At 39.4% G+C, this 23762-nt stretch overlaps 2 protein-coding genes across 16 annotated transcripts in view; both read right to left on the bottom strand.

The window, feature by feature from the left end:
* C4H5orf34 (chromosome 4 C5orf34 homolog) overlaps nucleotides 1-17121 on the bottom strand; it is a 33707-nt gene extending 16586 nt beyond the window's left edge. For 3 of the 9 annotated variants that reach the window (XR_005358500.1, XM_038535159.1, XM_038535165.1), the window contains exons 1-6: nucleotides 16764-17121; nucleotides 12179-12397; nucleotides 11927-12016; nucleotides 8710-9356; nucleotides 5436-5534; nucleotides 4006-4129 (exon numbers count right to left, since the gene is read on the bottom strand). Coding sequence is in view for 8 of the 9 variants with exons in the window: in XM_038535159.1 (XP_038391087.1) it covers nucleotides 4006-4129; nucleotides 5436-5534; nucleotides 8710-9356; nucleotides 11927-12016; nucleotides 12179-12373 (1155 nt within the window). In the remaining variant the exon portion in view is untranslated. Of the gene's footprint in view, nucleotides 1-4005; nucleotides 4130-5435; nucleotides 5535-8709; nucleotides 9357-11571; nucleotides 11704-11926; nucleotides 12017-12178; nucleotides 12398-15173; nucleotides 15234-16763 lie in introns of those variants that run through there. The other 6 variants (XM_038535160.1, XM_038535161.1, XM_038535163.1 and 3 more) reach the window with 6 other exon arrangements.
* A 5343-nt stretch (nucleotides 17122-22464) lies between these two features.
* Nucleotides 22465-23762, bottom strand: part of PAIP1 (poly(A) binding protein interacting protein 1) — a 29790-nt gene continuing 28492 nt past the window's right edge. For 6 of the 7 annotated variants that reach the window (XM_038535157.1, XM_038535156.1, XM_038535154.1 and 3 more), the window contains one exon: nucleotides 22465-23621. In XM_038535157.1, the coding sequence (XP_038391085.1) occupies nucleotides 23528-23621 (94 nt within the window). In that variant the 3' untranslated portion in view covers nucleotides 22465-23527. The remainder of the gene's footprint in view (nucleotides 23622-23762) is intronic. The other variant, XR_005358499.1, reaches the window with a different exon arrangement.

Genomic DNA, 23762 nt, shown 5'->3' with positions numbered 1-23762 from the left:
AAAGAGTTGAGCAAGTAGTAATGATCCCTCAACTCTATACTCCTCCAACATCTATCCTTCTTTTGTATAATTCCTTCTTTAAAATTATAGGTCTAGGGACACCTGCCTGGCTCAGTCGCCAGCCAGAGCATCTAACTCTTGGCCTTTGGGTTGTGAATTTGAGCCCCATGTTGGGTGTAGAGATTACTTACTAATAAAATAAAATTATAGATCCTAGCTCAGCCATGTTATCCTTCAGAAGACTTTCCCCCCAAACTGGGTCAGGTGCCCCTCCTTATGTGATTCCAAAGCACCAAGTTCTTATCTCTACAGAAGCACGCACATCTTGAGTCCTTGTCAATCTTTCCTATTTAAAATTTTAAGTATATAAGTAGCAATACATCACTACATTTTTTTTGGGGGGGGGGGGAGTTAAAAAAAACAAGATTAAAAAATCTTTCCCTACTTTTCCTCCTCCATAAAATCCCACACTCCTCCCCAGAAGTAACCACTTCAGTTCAATTTTTTATTTTGTTTTTTTCTTATAGATTTATTTATTTATTAGAGAGAGAGAGAGAATGAGTGGGAGAGGCAGAAGGAGAGGGAGAATCTTAAGCAGACTCCCCGCTGAGAGTGGTGCCCAACCCCTGGCTCAATCTCACAACCCTGAGATCATTGCCTGAACCAATATCAAGAGTCAGACACTTAAGCTGATTGAGCCCCTTAAGTTCGGTTTTTATTTGCCCAGATATTCCCCTGTGCATTTGTATGTTTATTATATACAGTAATATATCTGGGTTTGGGGTTTGTTTTTGTTCTTTACACAAAGGATACCACTGTACATGTTCTTCTGCAACTTTCCTTTTTCATGGTGTTTGAAGATCTTTTAATCTATGTATCAATATCTTCCTCATTCCTTTAAACTGCTGCACAATGTCCCTATAATCTGACAACACATTTCATTTCACCATTTCTCTACTGATGAGCATTTAGATGGCCTCCAGTTTTTTGCTACTACAAACAGTCCCACATTCCACACCCTTGGACATATTTCTTTGTATATATGTGCTAACATTCTGCTAGGATAGATACCTAGAAGCAGAAGTTCTAGCCAATTTAACTTGATATTATCAAATTGTCCTTCATGAACGCTGAATCAATTTATACTCCAGCCAGCCTGTGCCTGTGAAGGCATCCTTTCCACCACACCCTTGCCCATGGCAGACACTATCGACCTTTCAATAACTTAATGAATGAAAAATGTTATTTTAATCAATTTCTTGATGCAAGCAGTAAGGTTAGACATGTTTCCAAATATTAGGAGTTATTTATATTTATATAATATAAATGTTATATATTTATAAATACATAAATATATTTATATTATCTATGGCTTGACCACTGTTACTTTTTACTCATTTTTCTATGAGAGGTTTTTGGGTGGGTTTTATTTTTTTTTTTGTCTTTCTATTCTAATTTATAGTGTAGAATATTTTCTTGCAGGCTTTTGCTTATCTTTTTGGTTTTATCTAATTTAAGAGAAGTTAAATATTTAACATTTAACATGTTTGAAAACTTACAATAAGAAAGTTTGGTTTCTTGAACACCAATAAAAAATAAATTTATTATTAAAAAAAAAAAGAAAGTTTGGTTTCTTACACTTAGTCCTTTCATCCATCTGGAATTTATTTTTAAAGTATGGGCTAAAGTAAGAACAATTTTATCCTGAAAAGACAGCCACTTTTTTCTAAATCTCTTCACTCAAGTGGACAGAGGTGGAGTGTTGCTCACAGAGGTCTGAGTGAAGACCAAAGCAGTCGACCACAAAGGCACAATTGGTCTGGACATTTTGTTTTACTCCCAAAGCTCATGTTTTCCCTCCATGATATGTTTGCTTCGGTATAAAAATTATAATTCCGGGGGCACCCGAGTGGCTCAGTTGGTTATGCATCTACCTTTGGCTTAGGTCATGATCTTAAGGTCTTGGGATTGAGCTCCATTTTGGGTTCCCTGCTCAGGGGGGAGTCTATTCTTTCTCTCCCTTTCCCCTCCCTCCCACTTGTGCTTTCTTTCTCTCTCCCTCAGATAAATAAAATAAATCTTTATGAAAAAAATTATCATTCTTCTTCCTGACACTTTTGAGTAAAACTGAAGCTCCAGGAAGATGTCTTATATTTATCTTGTACATTTTCAAACTCCCAATACATAGCAGTCAGCAGCAGAAGTATGCATACTCGCTCTATTTGTTTACTTAACTGTCTCATACACTACACACACACACACACACACACACACACACACACAATGTAGGTCACACTTATTTCATTTGCTCCTTTGCCTATCTGACTACTAGGCTGTGAACCCTTAAAGGCAGGCGCCCTTCAACCTTACCCAGTGTTTGACAGAGTATCTGATACTCTGCCTAGGAGTGTTCAATTAATATGTATTGAATAAATGAATACTTTTCTACAAATAGACCCAGTGGGGAATATATATATATAGGCACTAAAACAGTAATGAGGGGATCCCTGGGTGGCTCAGCGGTTTGGTGCGTGCCTTCAGCCCAGGGCATGGTCCTGGAGTCCAGGGATCAAGTCCCACATCGGGCTCTCTGCATGGAGCCTGCTTCTCCCTCTGCCTGTGTCTCTGACTCACTCTTTCTCTTTCTGTGTCTCTCATGAATAAATAAATAAAATCTTAAAAAAAAAATAAAAATAAAAATAAAACAGTAATGAATGGAAACATATTTGAGATTTACTTAAAATATAAATAAGGCGTAGAGAGGGCACTGGGAAATATAGATAGAACAAGTGATAAACAATTTATCACTCAAAGTTCCACTCTGTAATATGGAATGTGTCAGCCTGCAAAGCAAAGCCAGATCACTATGGTGATCCTTACTTAAGGGTGGATGTCAAATGTCAGACTGGGAACAAGCAAATTTAGACCATTAACAATATAGCCATATGATTACATTTTGGTCTGAAATGTTAAATATATCATGATATCATGTTATATTTCACTGTTTTCAAAACAGAGAACAATCTTGTTCAATTTTTTCTTTTATTAAAAAAATATATTTATTTATTTCAGAGGGTGGGGAGGGGCATGGGGAAAGGTATTCCCAAGCAGACTCCATGCTCAGGGTGGAGCCCAACATGGGGTTCAATTGCATGACCCTGAGATCACAGCCCAAGCCAAAACCAAGAGTCAGACGCCTAACCGATTGTACCAGCCAGGTGCACCTTGTTCAACTTTCTAGTTATATATAAAGATTTAGGAGTTAAGAGGTATTTTAAATATGCAAACAGTTACGTGGTAGGGGAAAAAAAGAAATGTGCTTTTAATGTGCATATATTAATTCAAATAGGTATACTGATTCAAAGTAATGCTGCTGGTTTTAATGTTTCCTTATTGATCAATTCTATGACATAAGAAGTTTAAATTTAACTTCTGATTTAAACACAAATTGGGGTGCCTGGCTGGCTCAGTCAGTAGAGTGTGTGACTCTAGATCTCAGGGTTGTAAGTTTGAGCTCCACCTTGGGTGTGGAGCTCACTTAAAAATAAAATCTTAAAACTTATTAATTTGTGATTAAAATCACAGATTACTTAGGCAAATAACTGGCAGAAGAGTGGAGGAGGATGCAGTAAGAATAAGGTGGTTAGTATCACTGGGACGACGCTGGCAAAGGGTTATATTAATTCTCCAGACTGCATAGTAGTAAGCAAGCAATATTAGGTAAAAATTGAATTTCCTATATATATTGAGAATTATTTCGAAACAGCTATATACAGGGGTGCCTGGGTGACCCAGTTGGTTAATTGTCTGCCTTCAGCTCAGGTCAAGATTCTGAGGGTCCTGGGATCGAGCCCAGAGTTGGGTTCCCTGCTCGTGCAGAGTCTGCTTCTCCATCTCCCTCTGCCTCTCCCCCCTGCTCATCCTCTCAAATAAAATCTTTAAAAAAGAAAAAGAAACAGCTGTATACAAAAATCTACTTGAGCCGAGATATCATTGTCAGCTTACCTCTTCTGATCCTTCTTGAATGGAATAATATGTAAAATACTTCCCAAGATAAGCTCCCTCTGATTTGAAAACAGATCCATCTCCAGGATAAATCTCTATTGAGTTCACATTTTTATGGGTTAGTCTAAGGAAGAAAAATAATCATTAAAAAACATTTTTTTCTAATTGAGACTAAAACATAAATGAGAGCAATCAAAAAAAAAAAAAAAGCAAAAGCAAAGTAGTATGGGATTTTGCCCATCCAGCAAAAATGGATAATTTCTACCCAATCACCTAAATTAAAAATAAAAAAAGAACACATAGAATTGACTAATGTAGCTATTTTGACAACGAAGCCTAGTTTCTGGAAGTCAGGCATCTTGTCATCCTGGTATCCCCACTGCCAATCATGGTAGCTGGCACATACTAGTCACCAACCAAAGAAATGCCCATTGCAAAGGAGTTAAATAAACTCCAGAACCTGAAAATAAGTTTATTCTTTAATAATGAAACCAGTAGAATCAATAGCTGATGAATGAGATTAGCCATGTGTAAAAGAAGCCATCCTGGAGAAAAGGTGACTTGATCATACCTGAAGCAGCCAAGAACAATCAAGGTATTAGGTATATAATGTATAAAAACTCCAGCCATGTCAGTTTTTTTTTTTGAAAAATATATGAAGAGAGACGCTTGAGTGGCTTAGCAGTTTAGCGCCTGCCTTTGGCTCAGGGCATGATCCAGGTCCGGGGATCGAGTCCCACATCGGGCTCCCTGCGAGGAGTCTGCTTCTCCGTCTGTCTCTGCGTCTCTCATGAATATAAATAAAATCTTTAAAATATATATATATATAAAAATATATATATATAATATTGTCATAATATTGTCATATATAATATTGTCAGGAGGGCATGTGCTTTCATGTAAGGAGAGCCTAAAGAACAAAATGTTGCAGTGCTCTCCCAGCATTATCTATAATAGTGAAACCCTGAATCTAGCCACTATTAGTATTCTAGTCACCAGAGAGGTATACTTTGTGGTGGTGTAGGGATAATTCAATGGAATAGTGCAGACACAGATGAGCCTCTAATCTTCTCTAAGTCCATGCTCAACAGGCAACATTTTGATGTGACTAATTCAGACAACTAGATCCCTTGATGCTTGGAAGGGGTATCCTATAAATAACTGACATGAGTATTTCATTCACTAGCAAAACTAATCCTTATTGGCTCTGGAGTTGTCACAAAAATCTTGTGAATATGGTTATTGTGAATTAATCACAAGACCCCTATTGTACTAATAAAAGTAAGTTTTGAAACCTATAAAATTTAGAACTATATAGAAGAACAAGGGCCCTGGCCAAACTGTGTCCTTTTGTGGGAGTCTGTCTGCAAGGCTAGTCCCCTCCCCTCTGACATGACTAAAGAGCTCCAACTCCAACACAAGTGCCTTACCGATAAGTTACACCTTTGTACCAGACCACTTTTACTAATTCAGGATAGGAATATTCTTCATCAAACGGTCTCTGTGAAAGTGAATCGCAAAAATCCCATCTGTGGAGGACAAAATACAAGCTATTATTTCTGGTTGTTTGACATAATTATTACCTTGAGAAGTCCATAAAATACTGGCTACTGGAAAAATATTTATTTCTTACTTGTTAGATCAAAGAAAAGTAAAAATATAAATGTGTAAGAAGGAAATGAACATTAATGTTATTTTTCCATGGAATTTTAAAAAATTGCAAATGAAAAGTAAAAATTAATATAAATGTGTAAGGAAATTGAACACTAATCTTATTTTTCCATGGAATTTTCTCAGTTTAACAATCTCACCATTCCATCTCAGCACAATCATACAAATTAACAGTTTTACTAATCTTTATTTATTTATTCATTCATTTTAGTTTTACTAATCTTCAAAATTTAGGATTCAAATGACAAATATTCACTGCAATATTTATGCCACACACACTGGGGATATAACACCGAAAAAAGAAGACAAGGTCACTGCTGTCAGTGAAAATTCCTATCAAGCAGGGATGTGAAATAGAAGACACTGAACACAAAGAGAGGAGAGTTATTGGATGCTGTGGGATTGTAGAAGAACCTAATCCTGTCTGGGGACTTGAGGATAACCACTCCAAGTAGGAAAAGCTTACTCCGAAACCTGGAAATGGGCACACGTTAGTGAGCTGAGATACAGCAGTGCTCCTGGCAGAGGAAAGAGCAGGTGCGGTGGTGAAACAGAGCTTGGACAGGCATTCTAGAGACTGTAAAAAGTCCAGTTGAGCAAAAGTATAAAAAGCAAGGGCAAGAGTGCTGAGGACTACCAATGTAAGAAGAGATCAGAAAATGGAAGGCCTGCTTAGCCATGTTTAAAGATAAGGGATTTTAATCTACAGTTAGTGGTAAATTATTGAAAACTGTTCATTTAGAAGCTTAAATCTCTTTCAATGTGTACTTACTATTACTGGAACTTCCGATTTTAACTAGATAATCATGACAAGCCTGAAAATCACTCTCTGGTTTTGCTTTAAATAATAAATATATACTCAGAGACTACCTGGGATCAAAGCCCAATTCTACAAGTACTCGTTATGTGACTCTGCTCAGGTTATTTAACCTTCTTCTACCAAGTGGGGCAATAACAGTTACTTACCTCATGGAATTTCTATGATAATCTAGTAGGTGAAGTACTGAGGTGCCTGGCACATAAACACTCTGTGGCAGCTCTTACCATTACTATCGTACTACTTATAGAAGTTCATGGAACCATTAAGGTGAATGGAATCATTCACCTCTTAGTAGAGGGAAAAGGCTTCTAGCTGGCCTCCAGAAACCTCTCCATGTTTACCACTTTTTTCAAAAATTTTCAGTGATTAGGAATAGTGTAGGGGAGGCCTGCACTGACATGAAGCGCGAGTACGACCAGAGCTTCAATCGCTGGTTTGCCGAGAAGTGTCTTAAGGGGGATGGCTCCGGAGACCCGTGCACCGACCTCTTCAAGCACTATCAGCAGTGTGTTCAGAAAGCAATAAAGGAGAAGGAGATTCCCATTGAAGGACTGGAATTCATGGGCCATGGCAAAGAAAAGCCTGAACTCTTCTTGAACTTGACAGTCACCTTGAAAATAGACTCCTCCAATCAGGAAATTGAGGACACTGGATTTCATCAATTAAGGCCATGAAAATAGCCATCAATTGATGAGTTTAGGAGGGAGTTTTCTTTTCTCCTTGATTTCCTCTCACTTGTAAAAGATGATGAACCATCACTCTTTGCTCTGAGATGATTTCTCACTTGTGCTATGGCATCTTGCAGGAATCTCACCTGCTAAAACTGAATGATTTCTTGGGATTATGGGTGCAATACTTGGTCTAGGATCAGCTTTAAATATCCCTTGTGTGTAAATACTGATAAACTTGTCAGGATGACCAGGGTTGCCTGACCTCTTGAGTTTGCTTCAAAGGACATTAAGTACATTGTACTAGGGTTATTATTATTCATGGAAGCAACTGCTTAGGATTTCTCTTCTCTCAGGGAGCTAAGGCTCTGAAAAGGGATTCCAGCACAACGATTTCAATCAATGCTTGGGGGACGGTTTTATTTTTATATAACAACTTTTAAGATTGCTGGTGGACTGGGTTAGCCAAGAGGAAGACAGCCTTAAGAGTTCCTAGCCTTAAGAAAAGGTGTCAGATTTCTGATTAAGGTATGAAAGCTTGAAGAATGTTGCAGTACACACCATTTCAGAGCTCATAGTATAGTTTAGGAATTAAGATCCTTGGAGTAAAAATGGAAGATCCTAAACTGCAGAGATTTGCTGTTCCCAGCTTTCAGCCCAAGTCAATTAATTAGGTCTACCTATATTATCATAAAACTGCCAAAATGCCGCATCTGGTTAAATGGGACAAGAGTTTGTTTTATTTGCCTTGTGTACCCACCCTGCCCTGCAATGTCTGTAATCATGTAGACAGAATAAATTGTAACATTTAGTTTCCAAAAAAAAGAAAAAAAAATTCAGTGATTAGATTTAGAGTCAGCAAACCAAAGACAGTAGTGGCCTCAGGCTAGGTATGAAAGAAAAGAACCCATGATCATAAACTAGTCAGATCCATGCTCCAGCAACCAATGTAACGGACTCCACAGAGCGGCAGCTGATGCTCCTCTGTGCTCACCACCGGCGCCCTGTGCCATTACTTACCAACTTCAATAATCTATTCAGTGACAGTGCCCTTTGTGGAGTCTAAGCGCCTAGAGAGCAGGGACTGTGTCTCTGTCATCCCTAGAGCCTCTGTGTTTTACAAAGTATGTAGTGTCCAGTCACCCTCCCATCAACACTCAACACTTGGGCACAGAGTAAGAAACATAAGCGACACATTGGCTAGGGAAATTATTTACTATCGGTTATTAGCAGAGTTTTGGATCACTGATGAATGATAGCAGATGGGCAGCCCAGGTGGCTCAGCGGTTTAGTGCCGCCTTCAGTCCAGGGTCTGATCCTGGAACCCCGGGATCGAGTCCCACGTCAGGCTCCCTGCATGGAGCCTGCTTTCTCCCTCTGCCTGTGTCTCTGCCCCATCTCTTTGTCTGTCTCTCATGAATAAATAAATAAAATCTTAAAAAAAAAAAAAAAAAAACCTGAATGGTAGCAGATGACTGAGAAAGAAGAGCTTTATGACAAAAAAAAAAAAAAAAGAAAAGAGAAAAAAAGCCATTCTTCCATTACCTGTGTAGGTGGGGGACAGGACAGCTGAGTAACAGGGCCCTGGGAAGAACAGAAACCTCTTTTCCTCTTTCCTCTGAAATATCAGAAGTTAAAGTTCTACTCTGGGTGATATCTGCATCAATTCCAGACATGCTGCTGATTTTATTATGAAAACGAAGTGCTAGAGACAAAGGATATCTCCACTCCTCTGGACAGGAGGCCACAGGCCAGCACTGCTTCACCCACGTGTATACACATGTGTGTTTTGTACTAGGAAGAGGTGCATCCTCCTTCCCTTCGGCTCCATTTACACAGCTCTTCTTCTGTAAAGGTTCCTTGGATTTCGTGATCTGACAATAGAGCTCATTTTCTTTATTCTTCAGTCTCTGTCTCGATAAACTTCCATATGTACAAATTTTGCCTGCTTTTTCAACTAGTTTATCCTTTCTGGCTTGATTCTTCTTTTCTGACAATACTACAGACGAGTCTGGCTTCTGGCTTACTTTACACAAAAAATGTACTATAAATTCATGCTGCAATTTGGGCAGGCAAAGGTATGCGTGCCCATCTAATGATGATATCTTCACGGTGCCACTCTGCATACATATTATGCCATCATCAGTGTCGCCACTGGGCCATCTCACTTCTGAGAAGTCAATGAAAATACGCTGAGTTGAAGGGAGAAAGAGATGGGGAGTATTTTGTTAGTAGTCCAATGTTTCTGTACATTTGATGCTTACAAATTGTGTAAGAAAACTCCTTAAGTTTTGTGTTTTACTACCTAAAGAGAATGAAAAATAGAGAGCAAGGTGTTGGCCTATATATATTTTTCCACAGAAGATTTGATACTGTTAAGATTATCTCACTTAGAGAGAGAGAGATATAAAATACACACACACACACACACATACACGCGCGCACATACAGATAAAGCTCAGCAGCTGAGCATCTGCCTTCAGCTCAGGATGTGATCCTGGAGTCCTGGGATTGAGTCCCACATTGGGCTCCCTGCATGAAGCCTGCTTTTCCCTCTGCCTATGTCTCTGCTTCTCTCTCTCTGTGTGACTCTCATGAATAAATAAATAAAATCTTAAAAAAATAAAGAATGAGAAAGAAGAAAAAAAATGATCCTGACTATATTTAGTGTTAGATATATTTTTGTTTCAAATGTACAATGACCGGGACGTCTGAGTGGCTCAGCAATTTAGCCCCTGCCTTCAGCCCAGAGTGTGATCCTGGAGTCCCAGGATGGGTCCCACATCGAGCTCCATGCATGGGACTTGCTTCTCTCTCTGACTGTGTTTCTGCCTCTTTCTCTCTCTCTGTTCTCTCATGAGTAAATAAATAGTCTTTTTAAACCCCCCCCAAAAAAACACAAAAAACAAATGTATAATGACCAATAAACTTTGCTTTATTGCCCACAAAAAAAAAGTACAATGAATCAGAGATAGATTTTTTAGCCCTGCCCAAAAGATTACCTTGAAAAAGAAAAAATGAGGGAAAGCCAGCACTACAGTGTACAAACAACACTACAAACAACCACAATGTATTCTATTAAAAGCAATCATAACCTCAATTGTATGGAACTAGCATAAAAATCATTGACAGAGCATTTCAGATAATAAGGAAACAGAATCAACCATATCTTAAGACATTACATGTGATAACATAAGTTTTTCAAAACAAGGAGGGAATGGGAGAATGACAAGAAATGGTACTGGAATTACTGAATAGCATGTGGGAAACGCTATCTCAAAGGGCTATCAAATAGACTAACATAAGACAACATGTATAAAGTACCTATCCTAGGTAGCACTTGGCATACCTAATACACTAAATAAATTCCAGGTAGCTTAAAGGGCAATATTTTAAAAAACTGAATTACTAGGGGTGCCTGGGTGGCTCAGTCAGTTGAGCAACAGACTCTTGGTGTCTGCTCAGGTCATGATCTCAGGGTGGTGAGCCCTGTGTTGGGCTCTGCGCTTAGTGGGGAGTCTGCTTGAGACTCTCTCCCTCTGCCCCTCCCTCGCTTGTGCAGCATGCTCACTCATAAATAAATAAACCTAAAAAACAAACCAAACTGAATTACTCAAAGGTAAACTGATCTTGACCAATTGCAAATAGACTTGTAACAGGTGCCAGTGCTTGTTGCATCTCTTCATGGAAGATAAAAACAGTAGGTATCATGTAACAGTCTTTTTTTTTTTTTTAACAGTCTTTTAATCCATTGATCTTGCCAATAGGTAAACATTTCTACTTATATTTATATAAAATCTTAAATTTACAAAAACTAGTGTCAAGAAAGCCTCTTAAACTTAAAGTGCCATTTATGTATACAGATGTTAGTAGAGTGTTCACTGATGGCAAATCTGGCTTGTAAGGATGGTCAGTTAAGAAAGTTCTCCATTCCACAGTTGGATTATCTAATAATCATTCGACAGCATCAGCAGCAAACTATGCAGTTTCAATGAATAAAGTTTCTCGAAAGATAGTGATAAACTATCCCTATAGACTAAGTTACAGCTTACAATTTTTCTTGGCTTCTTTCCCATCATGATGGTAGCGGAAAGTGGTTAAAAGACATAGTCTTCAGAGTCAGCTAGACTGGGTTCAAATCCTGACTACCATTTAGAAAACATCCATGAAGAAAGTTAAGTAAACTCTCTGAGATTTAGTTCCCTTATCTGTAAAAAGGGCCTGATATCTAACCAATATACCTGTTCTGACTGGCTGGACAGACATTCTGACTGGTGTTATTAAATATTTTTAATATCATTCCTAGTTATTGGCACATAATAAATCCTCAATAAATGATAGCTATCATTATTATTATTCATAAAAGTTCAAAATAGAACATAAGCAAAAAAATAAAAAAGTATATACCTGTAAGGAATTACGCATCTCTACTGCACATGAACTGCACATCAATTACTGAAAATGGCCACATAATTTCTTGATTCTGATACCCCTGAGAATCAAGTCACCAATCTGAAAAATTCTGAGTAGGTGCTTTGGCTACAAAGAAAATGGTAGAAAGATGAACTATGTACCTCCTGAGTCTCAATCAATATATACTGGACCAGAACACCCTAGTCTGGTGAAAAAAATATAAGCCTATGCATTCTACAGCAACATGTGTATTCCCAAGTGTCATGAAGAAAAAGATTACATATGAAACTCTGTTTCTAATTACTTGTCCTCAAAATATTACTTATAAAAAAAGCTTTTAAAAAATTACCTTTTTCCTTTCAGAAGGTATGATGCTTTCAGATAAAAAAGGGCAAACAGCAAAAGAATTTCGAAAATCTAGGGCTCGCTGTAGTTGCTCCTACAAAAAGAGATACAAAACATAACCTCAAAATATGTAAAATAATGTGAGAAATCAATTTAAATTGACAGTAATCTGGAATATTAATTACTCTCCATAATCAGACTACCTCAACAATATTCTGGTATCAGAAAGAATTGTTTTTGTGTCACCTTTACTTACTCGGTAAGTGCTAATAACAAAGTGTGTCCTTTGACGAATTCTTTCTGGTTGTTCCAAAGGATGTGCTGAAACAGGAGGTGCCTTTTCAAATAAAAATTCAGAGCCACATGGAGAAAGCTGCAGTCTGGAACCATCAACATATTGCACTTGCACTGAATCATCTTCATAAAGTACCATTCGTACTTCAGCTGCCATGACTGGGTCTACGGATAAGACGTCCTTCACAAGGTAAAGACCGAAGGGAATAGGAAATAGCATAGCACAAATAGTTCTTGTGTACAAAAGTTCTATCATAAAAAATGAATGCATTTTCTAAGAACATAAGCAAGACATATTCCCCTTGCACTTATTTTTGTTTGAGGAAAAGTGATTATTGGGGTACCTGGGTGGCTCAGTTGGTTAAGCATCTGACTCTTGGTTTTGGCTCAGGTTGTGATCTCAGGGTCAAAATCAAGCCCCACATTGGGCTCCTCGCTCAGCTAAGAGCCTACTTGAGACTCTACCCCCCTCCCTTTTCCTCCTCCTCTGCTCCTCCCATGTTCTCTCTAAAATTAAAAAAAAAAAAAATTTAAGTGATTATTTTACTACATACTTTTAAATGATCTGAAATTAACAACCTTAACAGAATACTTTGATTAACCCCCAGGGCTTTACTCCAATGTGGGAAGATAACCTAGAGGAAGAAGAAAGCCCACCAAATTTTAACTGCCTTTATAATTTAATAGCTGTAATTCTCCTGAAGTTTAATTTTTGTAAATTATATACTCAGTTAAATCATTTCATACAACAAGCAAATTCCGTCTTTTGTGATAAGAATACAGAATTGTTTGTAATACATGCAAAAGGCAGGCCAAAAGTAACTATTAGGACTGAGAAAAAAGAACACTGAAAATGAAATCCCAATACCTGGATTTTTGTCCCTAGTCTGACATTAAGGAAGTAGTTCTATATCATGACTGAGCAAGTTAATTAATCTTCTAGTCTAGTGTCTTAGATTCATTCGTATTTCAATGATTTCAGTTTCTTCTTCCACACCTCTAAACTGTTATCACCTATGCTTTCCATTTAGGGATGACTGAAGGGGAATCAGAGGGTTGAGTTCCATTCATACTCCCACTACTTATTAGCTAAATGCCTCAGGTTGTTTGTTTCTTTATTTGTAAAATGGGGCATAGTAACAGAATTGTTGCAAAGATTGAACCAGACAACACACATGCCAGTACCAGTATTGCAATGTTGCTTTGTAAGCACTCAATAAATCTTATGATTCCTTTCTTTCTTTTTTTTTTAAGATTTTATTTATTCATGATAGATAGATATATAGAGAGAGGAAGAGACACAAGCAGAGGGAGAGGCAGGCTCCATGCCGGGAGCCCGACGTGGGACTCGATCCCGGGACCCCAGAATCGCGCCCTGGGCCAAAGGCAGGTGCTAAACCTCTGAGCCACCCAGGGATCCCCTTATGATTCTTTTCTAACACCGACACCATCCTCTGACACTTATCCATCTCCAACTAGAACATCATCCTTTAAAAAAAAAAAAAAGATTATTAGAGAGAAAGAAAGAGGGTGAGTGGAGGGGCAGAGAAAATCTTCAAGCAGACTCCCCACTGAGTGTGGAGCCCAATGTCGGGCTCCATCTCACAACCTGAGATCACAACATTAGCTGAAACCAAGAGTTGAATGCTCAACCAATTGAGCCACTCAGGTGCTCCTAGGACGTCATCCTTTCTAAGACTTTCCTTTCTAAACACCAACCCATCCCCTTCTAGGACATTATCTCCTACTACTCAGGTGATAACTTTCACCTGACAGAAAAAAAGTAACTTCTCCAGTTTACCCTTCTTGCCTACCAAAAACTTTCTCAGATATAGTTTCCACTCATTGTCTACTTTCTCTCCCATCTGTCTTCAACCCATTGCAATCCAGGCTTTCCTCTACATTTCTTTTTTTTTTTTTTTTTAAGATTTTATTTATTTATTAATGGGAGACAGACACAGAGAGAAGCAGAGACATAGGCAGAGGGAGAAGCAGGCTCCTCGCAGAGCCCGATGGGAGATTCAATCCCAGGACTCCAGGATCACGCCCAGAGCCAAAGGCAGATGCTAAACCACTGAGCCACCCACGTGTCCCTTTCCTCTACATTTCTACTGAAATTGTTTCACCACAGTCACCAATGTCTTCCTACACCCAGTAGCTTCAGTCTTCATCCTACTAAACTACTCACTCTGTGATAGTGTTGTATACCTTCCTCTGCACTAAACTCTCTTTTCCTCTGCCTTTTATTAAGACTCCACACCCAATGTGGGGCTTGAACTCATGATCCTGAGATCAGGAATCACATGCTTTACTGACTGAGCCAGCTAGGTGCTCCCACCTCTGTGTTTAGCGTGATCATTCTTTTTCACCATTCTCTTAAATCAAAGATTTAAGACCTGAACTTAAAGATTGATTGATTGATTGGTTGATTCATGAGAGACAGAGAGAGAGGGGCAGAGACACAGGTAGAGGGAGAAGCAGGCTCCTCACAGGGAGCTCGATGTCAGACTCGATCCCGAGACTCCAGGATCATGCCCTGAGCTGAAGGCAGACGCTCAACCGCTGAGCCAGCCAGGTGTCCCCTTACCCCCTTTCAATGTATGTAATCAACTACATATGACTGGCCTATACAATATATCAGAATATAAGTAAACATTAAACCATATGGTTTCTCCTAAGGAGATTCACACAATTTTATTATTTCCCCTCTCTAGAAAGCTTCCAAATCCACCTGACTTCTCCCCAGAACTTTAAGAAGCCTGCTAGACCTCTCTTTATGTCCTTGTCCCACAGATAAATCAAACTCAATCAACATGACTAAAATGGAACATCATCACTCTCACCAAAGCAGACTTCTGTAACATCTCCTAATTTCACTTTCACTCTTGTTTCCCTCAAGTCCAGTCTACACAACAGTAGCCAGAGGGATCTTTTAAAATAAAATGAGATAGGAGCACCTGGGTGGCTCAGTGGTTGAGCATCTGCCTTCGGCTCAGGTCATGATCCTGGGGTCCTGGCATCGAGTCCTACATTGGACTCCCTGCAGAGAGCCTGCTTCTCCCTCTGCCTGTGTCTCTGATGAATAAATAAATAAAATATTTAAGAAAAAAAGAGATCTATTGCATCCTGATTCACAATCTATCATTTTGCGCTTAAATAAAATTCCTAACCATGACCTATAACAGCCACACAATCTGGTCTCATCTTCCTATCCAAATGCCATCACTCTTTTCCTTGTTCAGGACACTTTAGCTACACTTGCCTTTTTAATGTCTTTAAAACAAGCTGTTTCCTATCTCAGAACCTTTGTGCTGTTCTTTCTGCCTAGCATGTTCTTTCTCTTGTTTATCACAAGGCTGAGTGTTTTAAGCTTAAATATCATTTCCTCAAAGGCCCGACTTGATCATCTCAATTAAAGTTCTTCCCCGCCACTTACCAATCACTTTTCATCCATTTCATCTTTTTTACTCACGGCATCCATCACTATCAAAACTAATTCTATTTATTTCCTTGCTTGTCTTTTTCCAGTAAGACATACACTCAATCGCACCAGAGACCTCATCTGTCTTATTTACAGTAGTATCCCTGGCATTCAAAAACAATACTTAGCAAATAATAAGAGTGCAATAAATATTTAATGATGAAAGAATAAGTAAGTGGATTTCAAAATTCCTGCTTCTCCTCAATTTGCAATTTGAGTTAATGGCATTTCAGTTAGTAATACTTGACTTTTCACTCTGTTTTCCTCCACACTCCTGTAAGGTGTCTTGTTGATTTCATAGGTTTCTCTTAGGAACCTGGCTCCTTTTCCATTTCAGTCCATCAACTATCCCCTCCATTTCTGCAACTATCTGGGACCTTCCAGTTTCTTCCCTCTCCATTTCCATTGCTGTTACAGGAGGGGGCGCCTGGGTGGCTCAGTTGTTTGCCTTTCTCTCAGGTCCTGATCCCAGCATCCAGGGATCAGGTTCCCTGCTCAGCAGGGAGAACGCAGCTTCCCTCTCTCTCTCTCTCTCTCTGAAATCAAATAAAATCTTCAAACAAATAGTATTGCTGCTATTGGCAACCTTCCACTTTACATCACTTGTTTATGTGTTTTGTTCATTTCACAAGCAATAAGTATGGCAATAAATAAATTTATATTGCATACACACATACATATATAAATCTCAGCTGTCTACTTGCTATTTCAGGAAAAACAGGTTGGAAAACTTGTATTTTCTGATTGCCAACTGGGAAAAGGTTTCTATGTTTGGTCAAGTTTTTAATAAAAAAAAAAAAGTTACTGAGATATAATTGTCATTTATTTAAATAACAGGCAGACACGAGAAACAGTGGAATAGCTAGAGTCCCTGGCATGTCACACACACACAAAAACATAACCTGATTCTATCCCACACTTGAGCTTCATCCGTTTTATTCCTGTCTGTTTCGCCACCCCGTCCATTACGTCGGTGTTTAACGATCGAAAGCCACAGGTCTGTACTTGACATCAGTGGGAATTCATTTTTCAAAAGGGCAGTATCTAGTTACAGAAAAAGCCTCACCAAAACAACCAGCAACGTCCTGGGCTCACACGGCAGTCCGGGGAGGAAAGTCGTGGAGACGAGGCCAATCAACGGCCCCTTTAATTTGCCAAAACGCTTGAAGCCTGCCCACGACTGCTTCTCCAGGGAGGTTTCTAGAATTTGACAAATTACCAAAAAGTGATGTTTCTTGACGGGAGAAAACAATCACCACCGCAGAGGAATAAGGCCACAGAGAGAGCGTCTTGGCCGAGACGTCGGTCGTGTCAGGGCAGCGGGAGAGAGCGGCGGCGCCGGCTACGAGCCCGCAGAGAAAGCGCAGGAAACCGACGGCGGTTCAAACCTTCCCGCGCCCCGGGGAAGCGTCTTCCCTCCCCGGAGAAAGACCGGAAGTCCCGCCCAGTCCGCGGCCTCCGCTCCGGGAGCCAATCTCCGTCGCGCTCCCAGCGAGGGGCGGGGCCGGAAGTACGGGCGGAGGGCGGTCCCAGTCCTGAATGTGGTTCCTTCCTATTTGGCAAATTTTACTTCCGATGCTCGAGTTGGGACCTGTCCGACCTGGTTGTGATTCGTCCCGGCAGCACCGGCATCCGGCGGCTCAGCCGAGAGCTAACCGCATGAGTGGATTGTAGGAGAGTGATGCTTATTTAAATAATCTAGACAATTATACCCTAATAGAGCTGTAGAAAAACCCCAACCAAACAAAAACTTGGCCAAAGATAAAGCAGTCTTCCTAATTTGGTATCAACTATGTATCTGCCCCCCTCCTTTTTTTCCTAAAATAGCAACTAGCGTGTCTGCTAGATTTATTGTCATTAAGTATTTATGGGGAACTTACTGTGTGCTGGGCACCCTGGGGATAAAGCGGGAGTGAGACCCAGGGTCGGGGATGGGGGCTGGAGCTTAACCGGAAGGGAAGTGGACAATAATTTGATTACAGTAGTGTTTTATTTTTATATTTTTAATTTATTTATTCATGAGAGACACACACAGAGAGGCAGACAGGAGAAGCAGGCTCCCTGCAGGGAGCCCGACGTGGGACTCGATCCCAGGACCTGGCATCACGCCCTGAGCGGAAGGCAGAGGTTCATCCCCCGCGCCACCCAGGCGTCCCACACAGTAGTGATTGAGTGCTCCTAAACTGAAATACAGAGGCCTGTGAGAGCATGGAGCCGACACACCCGAAGCTGAGGAAGTATCTCCGCCGAAATCCAAAGGGTAAAGAAGTATTAGCCAGGTACAATGTGAGAAAAGTGTTTCAAGCAGAGGTAATAGCCCGTGTTAAGGCCTTGAGCCCCAAAGCTCCTTAAAAAGGCCAGTTTGGGGCAGCCCGGGTGGCTCAGCGGTTTAGCGCCGCCTTCAGCCCAGGGCCTGATCCTGGGGAACCGGGATCCAGTCCCACGTCGGGCTCCCTGCATGGGGCCTGCTTCTCCCTCTGCCTGTGTCTCTGCCTCTCTATGTCTCTCATGAATAAATAAATAAAATCTTAAAATAAAAGCAATGGTAAACTATTACAAGGGCTTAAAATTTTTTTTTTTTTGTTAACATACAGTGCAATACTGGTTCTGGAGTAGAATTCAGTGATTCATCACTTATATACAAGACCCAGCGCTCATCACAAGTGCCCTCCTGAATACCTGTCACCCATCTAGCCCATTCCCTGCCCACCACCCTCCATTACCCCTCAGTTTGTTCTCTATCCTTAAGAGTCTCTTAGGGCTTGTTTCCCGCTCTCCTCCTCCCCTTTTTTCCTATTCCCACTTCCCCGATGTTCATGTTTTCTGTTTTAAATTCCACAAGTGATATATGGTAATTTCTTTCTCTAATTTTACTTAGCATAATACACTCTAGCTCCATCCACATCATTGCAAATAGCAAGATTTAATTTTTTTTATTTCATTCTTTTTGATGGTTGAGTAACATTCCATTGTATATACACACATTTCTTTATCCATTCATCAGTCAATGGACATTTGGGCTCTCTCCATAGTTTGGCTATTGTTGATAATCGGGGCTTTAAGATATTATTTATTCATGAGAGACACACAGAGAAAGGCAGAGGGAGAAGCAGCCTCTAAGCAGGAAGCTCGATCCCAGGACCCCGGGATCACACCCTGAGCCAAAGGCAGACACTCAACCACTGAGCCACCCAGGCGTCCCGATAATCAGGGGCTTTTTAAGCAACGGTGGCAGCATCAAGGAATGGGAAGAAACCTAACTCATTAAATTCATCTCCATTTTTGAAAGTCTAATAAACTGACCTCATCTTATGTAAAATGTAATAAAGGCACCCTCAGATGCCATTTTTGTTGATCAGTAACATCAATTTGTATTACACAGTGCTAACTTAGATCCTATCCTGTTCTCACCTTTTTCCTAATGACTAAGAACCTATCTGTAAACTACTACAAAGGGGTTTTGTGATGCTATTTGTACTTTACAAAGATCCCTCAAACGGATGAGTGAAGAATGGATTGTAGGATGCAAGAACAGATGTGGGGAGCCCAGAAGTCTTGAAAAAGCAACGAGATGGGATTTCAGACTCAAGATTAGACAATGAGGATGGATGGCACAGCTCCAAGAAATATTTAGATCAAGTCTTGGAGATGACTGAACAGGAGTTGAAAATAGTTCCATGAGTTCTGGTTGGAGCAAGTGGACAGGTGGCAATGCTATAACACAGACCCAAGAAAATTTGAGTAACAGCATGACTTCAATTTTATGAGTCATCCTAACAGAAACAAGTTAGCAAAGGGAAACAGATTAGAAACAAATCTGGAGGTCAGTGTCCACAGGTGCTAACTGAAGCTTTAGGAGAGGATTAAATAGCCCAAGGATATAGTGACATGAAAAGAAAATATTGACTGAGCTTGGAGGAACACCAATACTTACAGATTAGCTAAGAGAATCCTACAAACTATAAGGAATAGGGTAAAGCTAGAAAGACTATTCTATTCCAGATGCCTAGAAATTTTCAATTTTGGTATCCCTTGATAGTATCAGATACTGACAAGCTAAAGAATCAAGTCTATTGGATTTAGTGGCATAAATGTCATTGGTGGCTCTACAACAAGGGCTGTTGTATATAGTGGCAGCAGAAGCTATAGGTCTGAAGAGCAAATAGGAAGGAAATGGAAAACAAAAATGGGATATTTGAAAAATCTGGCTAGGAAGCATAGCTAGAACTGTAGTTGGAGAGAAATGGGAGAAGATTTCTCCTGATGAGAGGAATGACATGTTCAACAGCTCGTGCAAAGGGCCAATGGAAAGATTAAAAAAAAAAAAAAAATACAGACCAAGTTACCAACAGAGCTCATGAGAAAGAGAGACGGCATGGGATTCAAGCACATATGGAATGATTGGCTTTTAACAGGAGGGATACTTCCTGTACAAGAGGGGTGGATGAAATGAATGCAGATGCATTTGCGCACATTTGCCTGATTTCTTCTGTGAAACAAGTCATTAGGGGATGACGAACAAATAGAGTGGAGAGTCTGAAACAAGGAAATAAACAGGAAGGTTATTGGCAGTGCTGATAGCTTAGGTGGCAATTATGAATTTACACTGGTACAAACTCACCAGAAACACGACCTCCAGCCGCCTGGATGAAGCACCAGTGTTGGGTCCATCCAGGATTGGTGTTTTGCCAGGCGGACACAATACATGACCAGTATACACGACCCAAAATTATTTATACCTACTAAAGTCTAGTCAGCCACACACCACCAGGCTAAAGCTTGCAGTCTGGCAAAATCAAATTTATTGACTTGTAAGCAATGGAGCAAACTCCAGAGGAAACATTAGTAGCATGCTGCATGCTACACAAGGGGGAGGCGGGCATCAACCTTGGTAAAATTTGGATTTCTGAAGGATTCTGAAGAGATTCTAAGGAAAGGGATACAGATACCTGTTCTGAGTTGGATGTGCTTCTGAAGCAGGAATGAACTAGGAACTGGGGACTAGGTGCTGTTAGGAGGTGAGGGCAGTTTAGGAATTGGGTACCTCCAGCAATAGATGGATGTGTTAGTAAAGCAGGTCTGAAGACAACGAAGCTGTGGACATACAAAGGGGTCATGATGGCAGTTTATAAATTGCATGACTTTGGGAAAAATGGGACCTGTTAACTTTGCAATTAGCTTTACCTGTGTGTGTCCTCCCAAACAGATTAACAGCAAGGGTACTTTTTTTTTTTTTCCATTGAGAGCTGATTTTCAGTCCTGAACAGTTTTTACTTTCATAGTAAGTCTTCTCTTGCTAAACATTGACAAATTTCTTAAATGAGAATTTCCTCCAGATCCATCTGTTCTATAGATAAGATTTAATAAAATACCTAATCATAGGATTGTCATTCCAATTTAGAGTGAGCCTCCATTTTCTTAGACCCTCTAATTATCCAAAACCCAAATCCTATAATAGGTTCTAATACCATCTTACTGACACAGTCCACAGTTCCCCATATGTGTATTCTACTTTAGTGCAAAAGTACTAAGTCCAGCCTGTTTAGGTACACATGGTAGTCTTTGGCTAGAAGGACACTGATAACGTAAAGACAGGTCAGAGTTGATGACATGTGCCAGATTTTATACAAACCAGTATTTGTACTTTGTTACCAGAACACAAGCCCATGACCTGCACTAGCACCTTTAGTTCTTGCTCACTGGAGACTTGTACTATTAATCCTTACAGGAGACTTAGGACCCATGTTTCTGTTGACTATACGGCCAATTGTTGTAGCACAGGGTCAGCTCTTCCTTTCAGTTTTAAAACCTAACCACACATTTCTTGATGGCTTCCTATTTGATATGGCTTTAATGACTCACTTAGAGCCAAGACTGTAACAGAAGTTAATGCTGTATGCAGCTTCTTCCTGAGTCTTCTACAATGCTCCCTTCTCAAAGTCCAGGCCACACAGACAGGCCATGTGTATGTGGGTCTGGCCAAGTGATAGCTTCAAGTCATCTGGGCCCAGTCAGAAGCCATTGAGTGAAGACTCCAGATGATTACAGCTAGCAGCCATTTGAACTACCTCCAGTTCTTAGTTTTCCCAGCTGAGGCCAATACTGCAGAATGGAAAAAACCTGTGCCTGGCTCAAATCCCTAAACCACAGAACCCAGGAGAATAAAATGCTTATTGTTTGAAGACACTAAATCTGGGTGGTTATTTAAGCAGTACTAGTAAGTGGAACATATAATGATCCTGTTGGTAGCTGGCAAGTATAGCAGTGGTTGGTGACAATGAGCTAGTGGACAAAGCTGGAAGGTTATTCACAAAGCAACCACTAGAAGCTTAAAGCATATTCAGTTATTATGTACTTGGCCCCTGGCCTAATGTACTGCCTCTTCCCTACACCCCTTCCCCGCCTCATTCCCAAGATTACAATGAGCAGTCTTTGGAGAACTGCAGATTAAGATAATTATCCACATTACAGGAGCTGTTATGGGAGGGGGAAAAAAAAAAAAAGAATCCTACTACAAGTTTTCAAAACCCCAATTATATATGTTGTTCCCCTTTTACAATAAGGAATCTAAAGGTTAATGTTTTATATGTTAATTTTTCCAAGTAGACTTGTTACTGAATTCTTCCTCAACATATTGAATAGGATCTCTATCCTAGCAGTTTGATTTCAAACACTTTATGACATCGCATATAAGTTCCACAGAAATTCTTGAAAATATCAGGATACCACTCCAAAAACTTAAAGGAATCAAAACTATTTAAATTTTATTTTCAAAGTCTAATTTTAATCCAGACTGAACAAACAAGCAGAAAAGTGAGAAAGCTAACTGTATTAGCAGACACAGATGTACCAAATGTAAAACAGTGGGTTATTAACAGAACTATTTACATGCATATTTACAAGCAATCCTTTTGTACATAAGTTTTACTTTTAGTTAGTTGGAAAAAGGCTTTTGACATTAGGTACAAATATTTTTAAATAGGGCTGAGGTGGTACTACATTATAGTAAAATATTAGAAAAGTGATCCTCGGGATGTATCAATTATAAAGCAGGTGAAAACTTGAGTGACAAAGATCTAGTAAAATTCTCTAGTAAAAAAGTCAATGTAACTCATGCTACAAAATAAAAATGAAAGCCATATAAATAAAGCAAAATAATGTTCTAGGCTTTAGGGTAATGAAGTTGAGGGGAGGAGGGAAGAACAATACTAGAATTGCAATAAATCCTAAGTGAAAAATCTGGTTTAGTTGGGAGTTTTAGGTTTTTTTTTTTTTTTTAAATGACATTTTAAAAGCCCTTGGTTATCAAATAGCATCTGGATATGTAAATCAGTTAATATATTCTAAGACTTTAGTGCTAAAGATTTTCATGATTGTGATCCATATGTGAAACCCAATTTATTAAGACAATGTAAAACTAAATGAAAGCTATATACTCATCTAAAAAAGGATGCTACATTTTGCAATAAGATGTATTTCCAGGCTAAGACTTTTTCCTTCAAGAAAAGTAGAATTTAAAGGTTAAGCTTCTAACCAACTAGCAAAATTTACTTTCAACATTTCATTTATTTCAAAATCGATTTTATTGCAGCCAAAACAGTGGAATTAACTGTACATAATAAACTATTATATATATATACACATTTTAAGTTATAGGGAATAAAGTTTATTTTGGCAGATAGTGTTAAACAAAATTAAAGTTGCATACATTAGTAACATAACTCAACATCCTTAATTTGGTATAAGTGTGACATTTTCCTGTTTTCCTGTGTTCTGCTAAATCACCATAACCTAAACTGCTTTATAAAACTGATACGTTGAAATTTAGCTTTACTGTTTTCGCTTACGCTCTGATTCCAAACAAAACTTTTCATAAGCTTCTTCTATCTCTGGGTCCATCTCATCATCAATATCATCCAAGTATCTATGAAAGAAATGAACAGTCACAATTTTAATGTTTTTCAATTCAGAAATATCTAAGATGCTAAGCCACACACACAAAAATATGGTGATATAACTTTCTTAGGGTGTTACAGAATACAAGCACTTTTCGGAATTACATACA

The sequence above is a fragment of the Canis lupus genome, chromosome 4 (assembly GCF_011100685.1).
Source record: "Canis lupus familiaris isolate Mischka breed German Shepherd chromosome 4, alternate assembly UU_Cfam_GSD_1.0, whole genome shotgun sequence".
Taxonomy (NCBI): Eukaryota; Metazoa; Chordata; class Mammalia; order Carnivora; family Canidae; genus Canis; species Canis lupus.
This window is presented reverse-complemented; position numbering and strand designations above follow the sequence as displayed.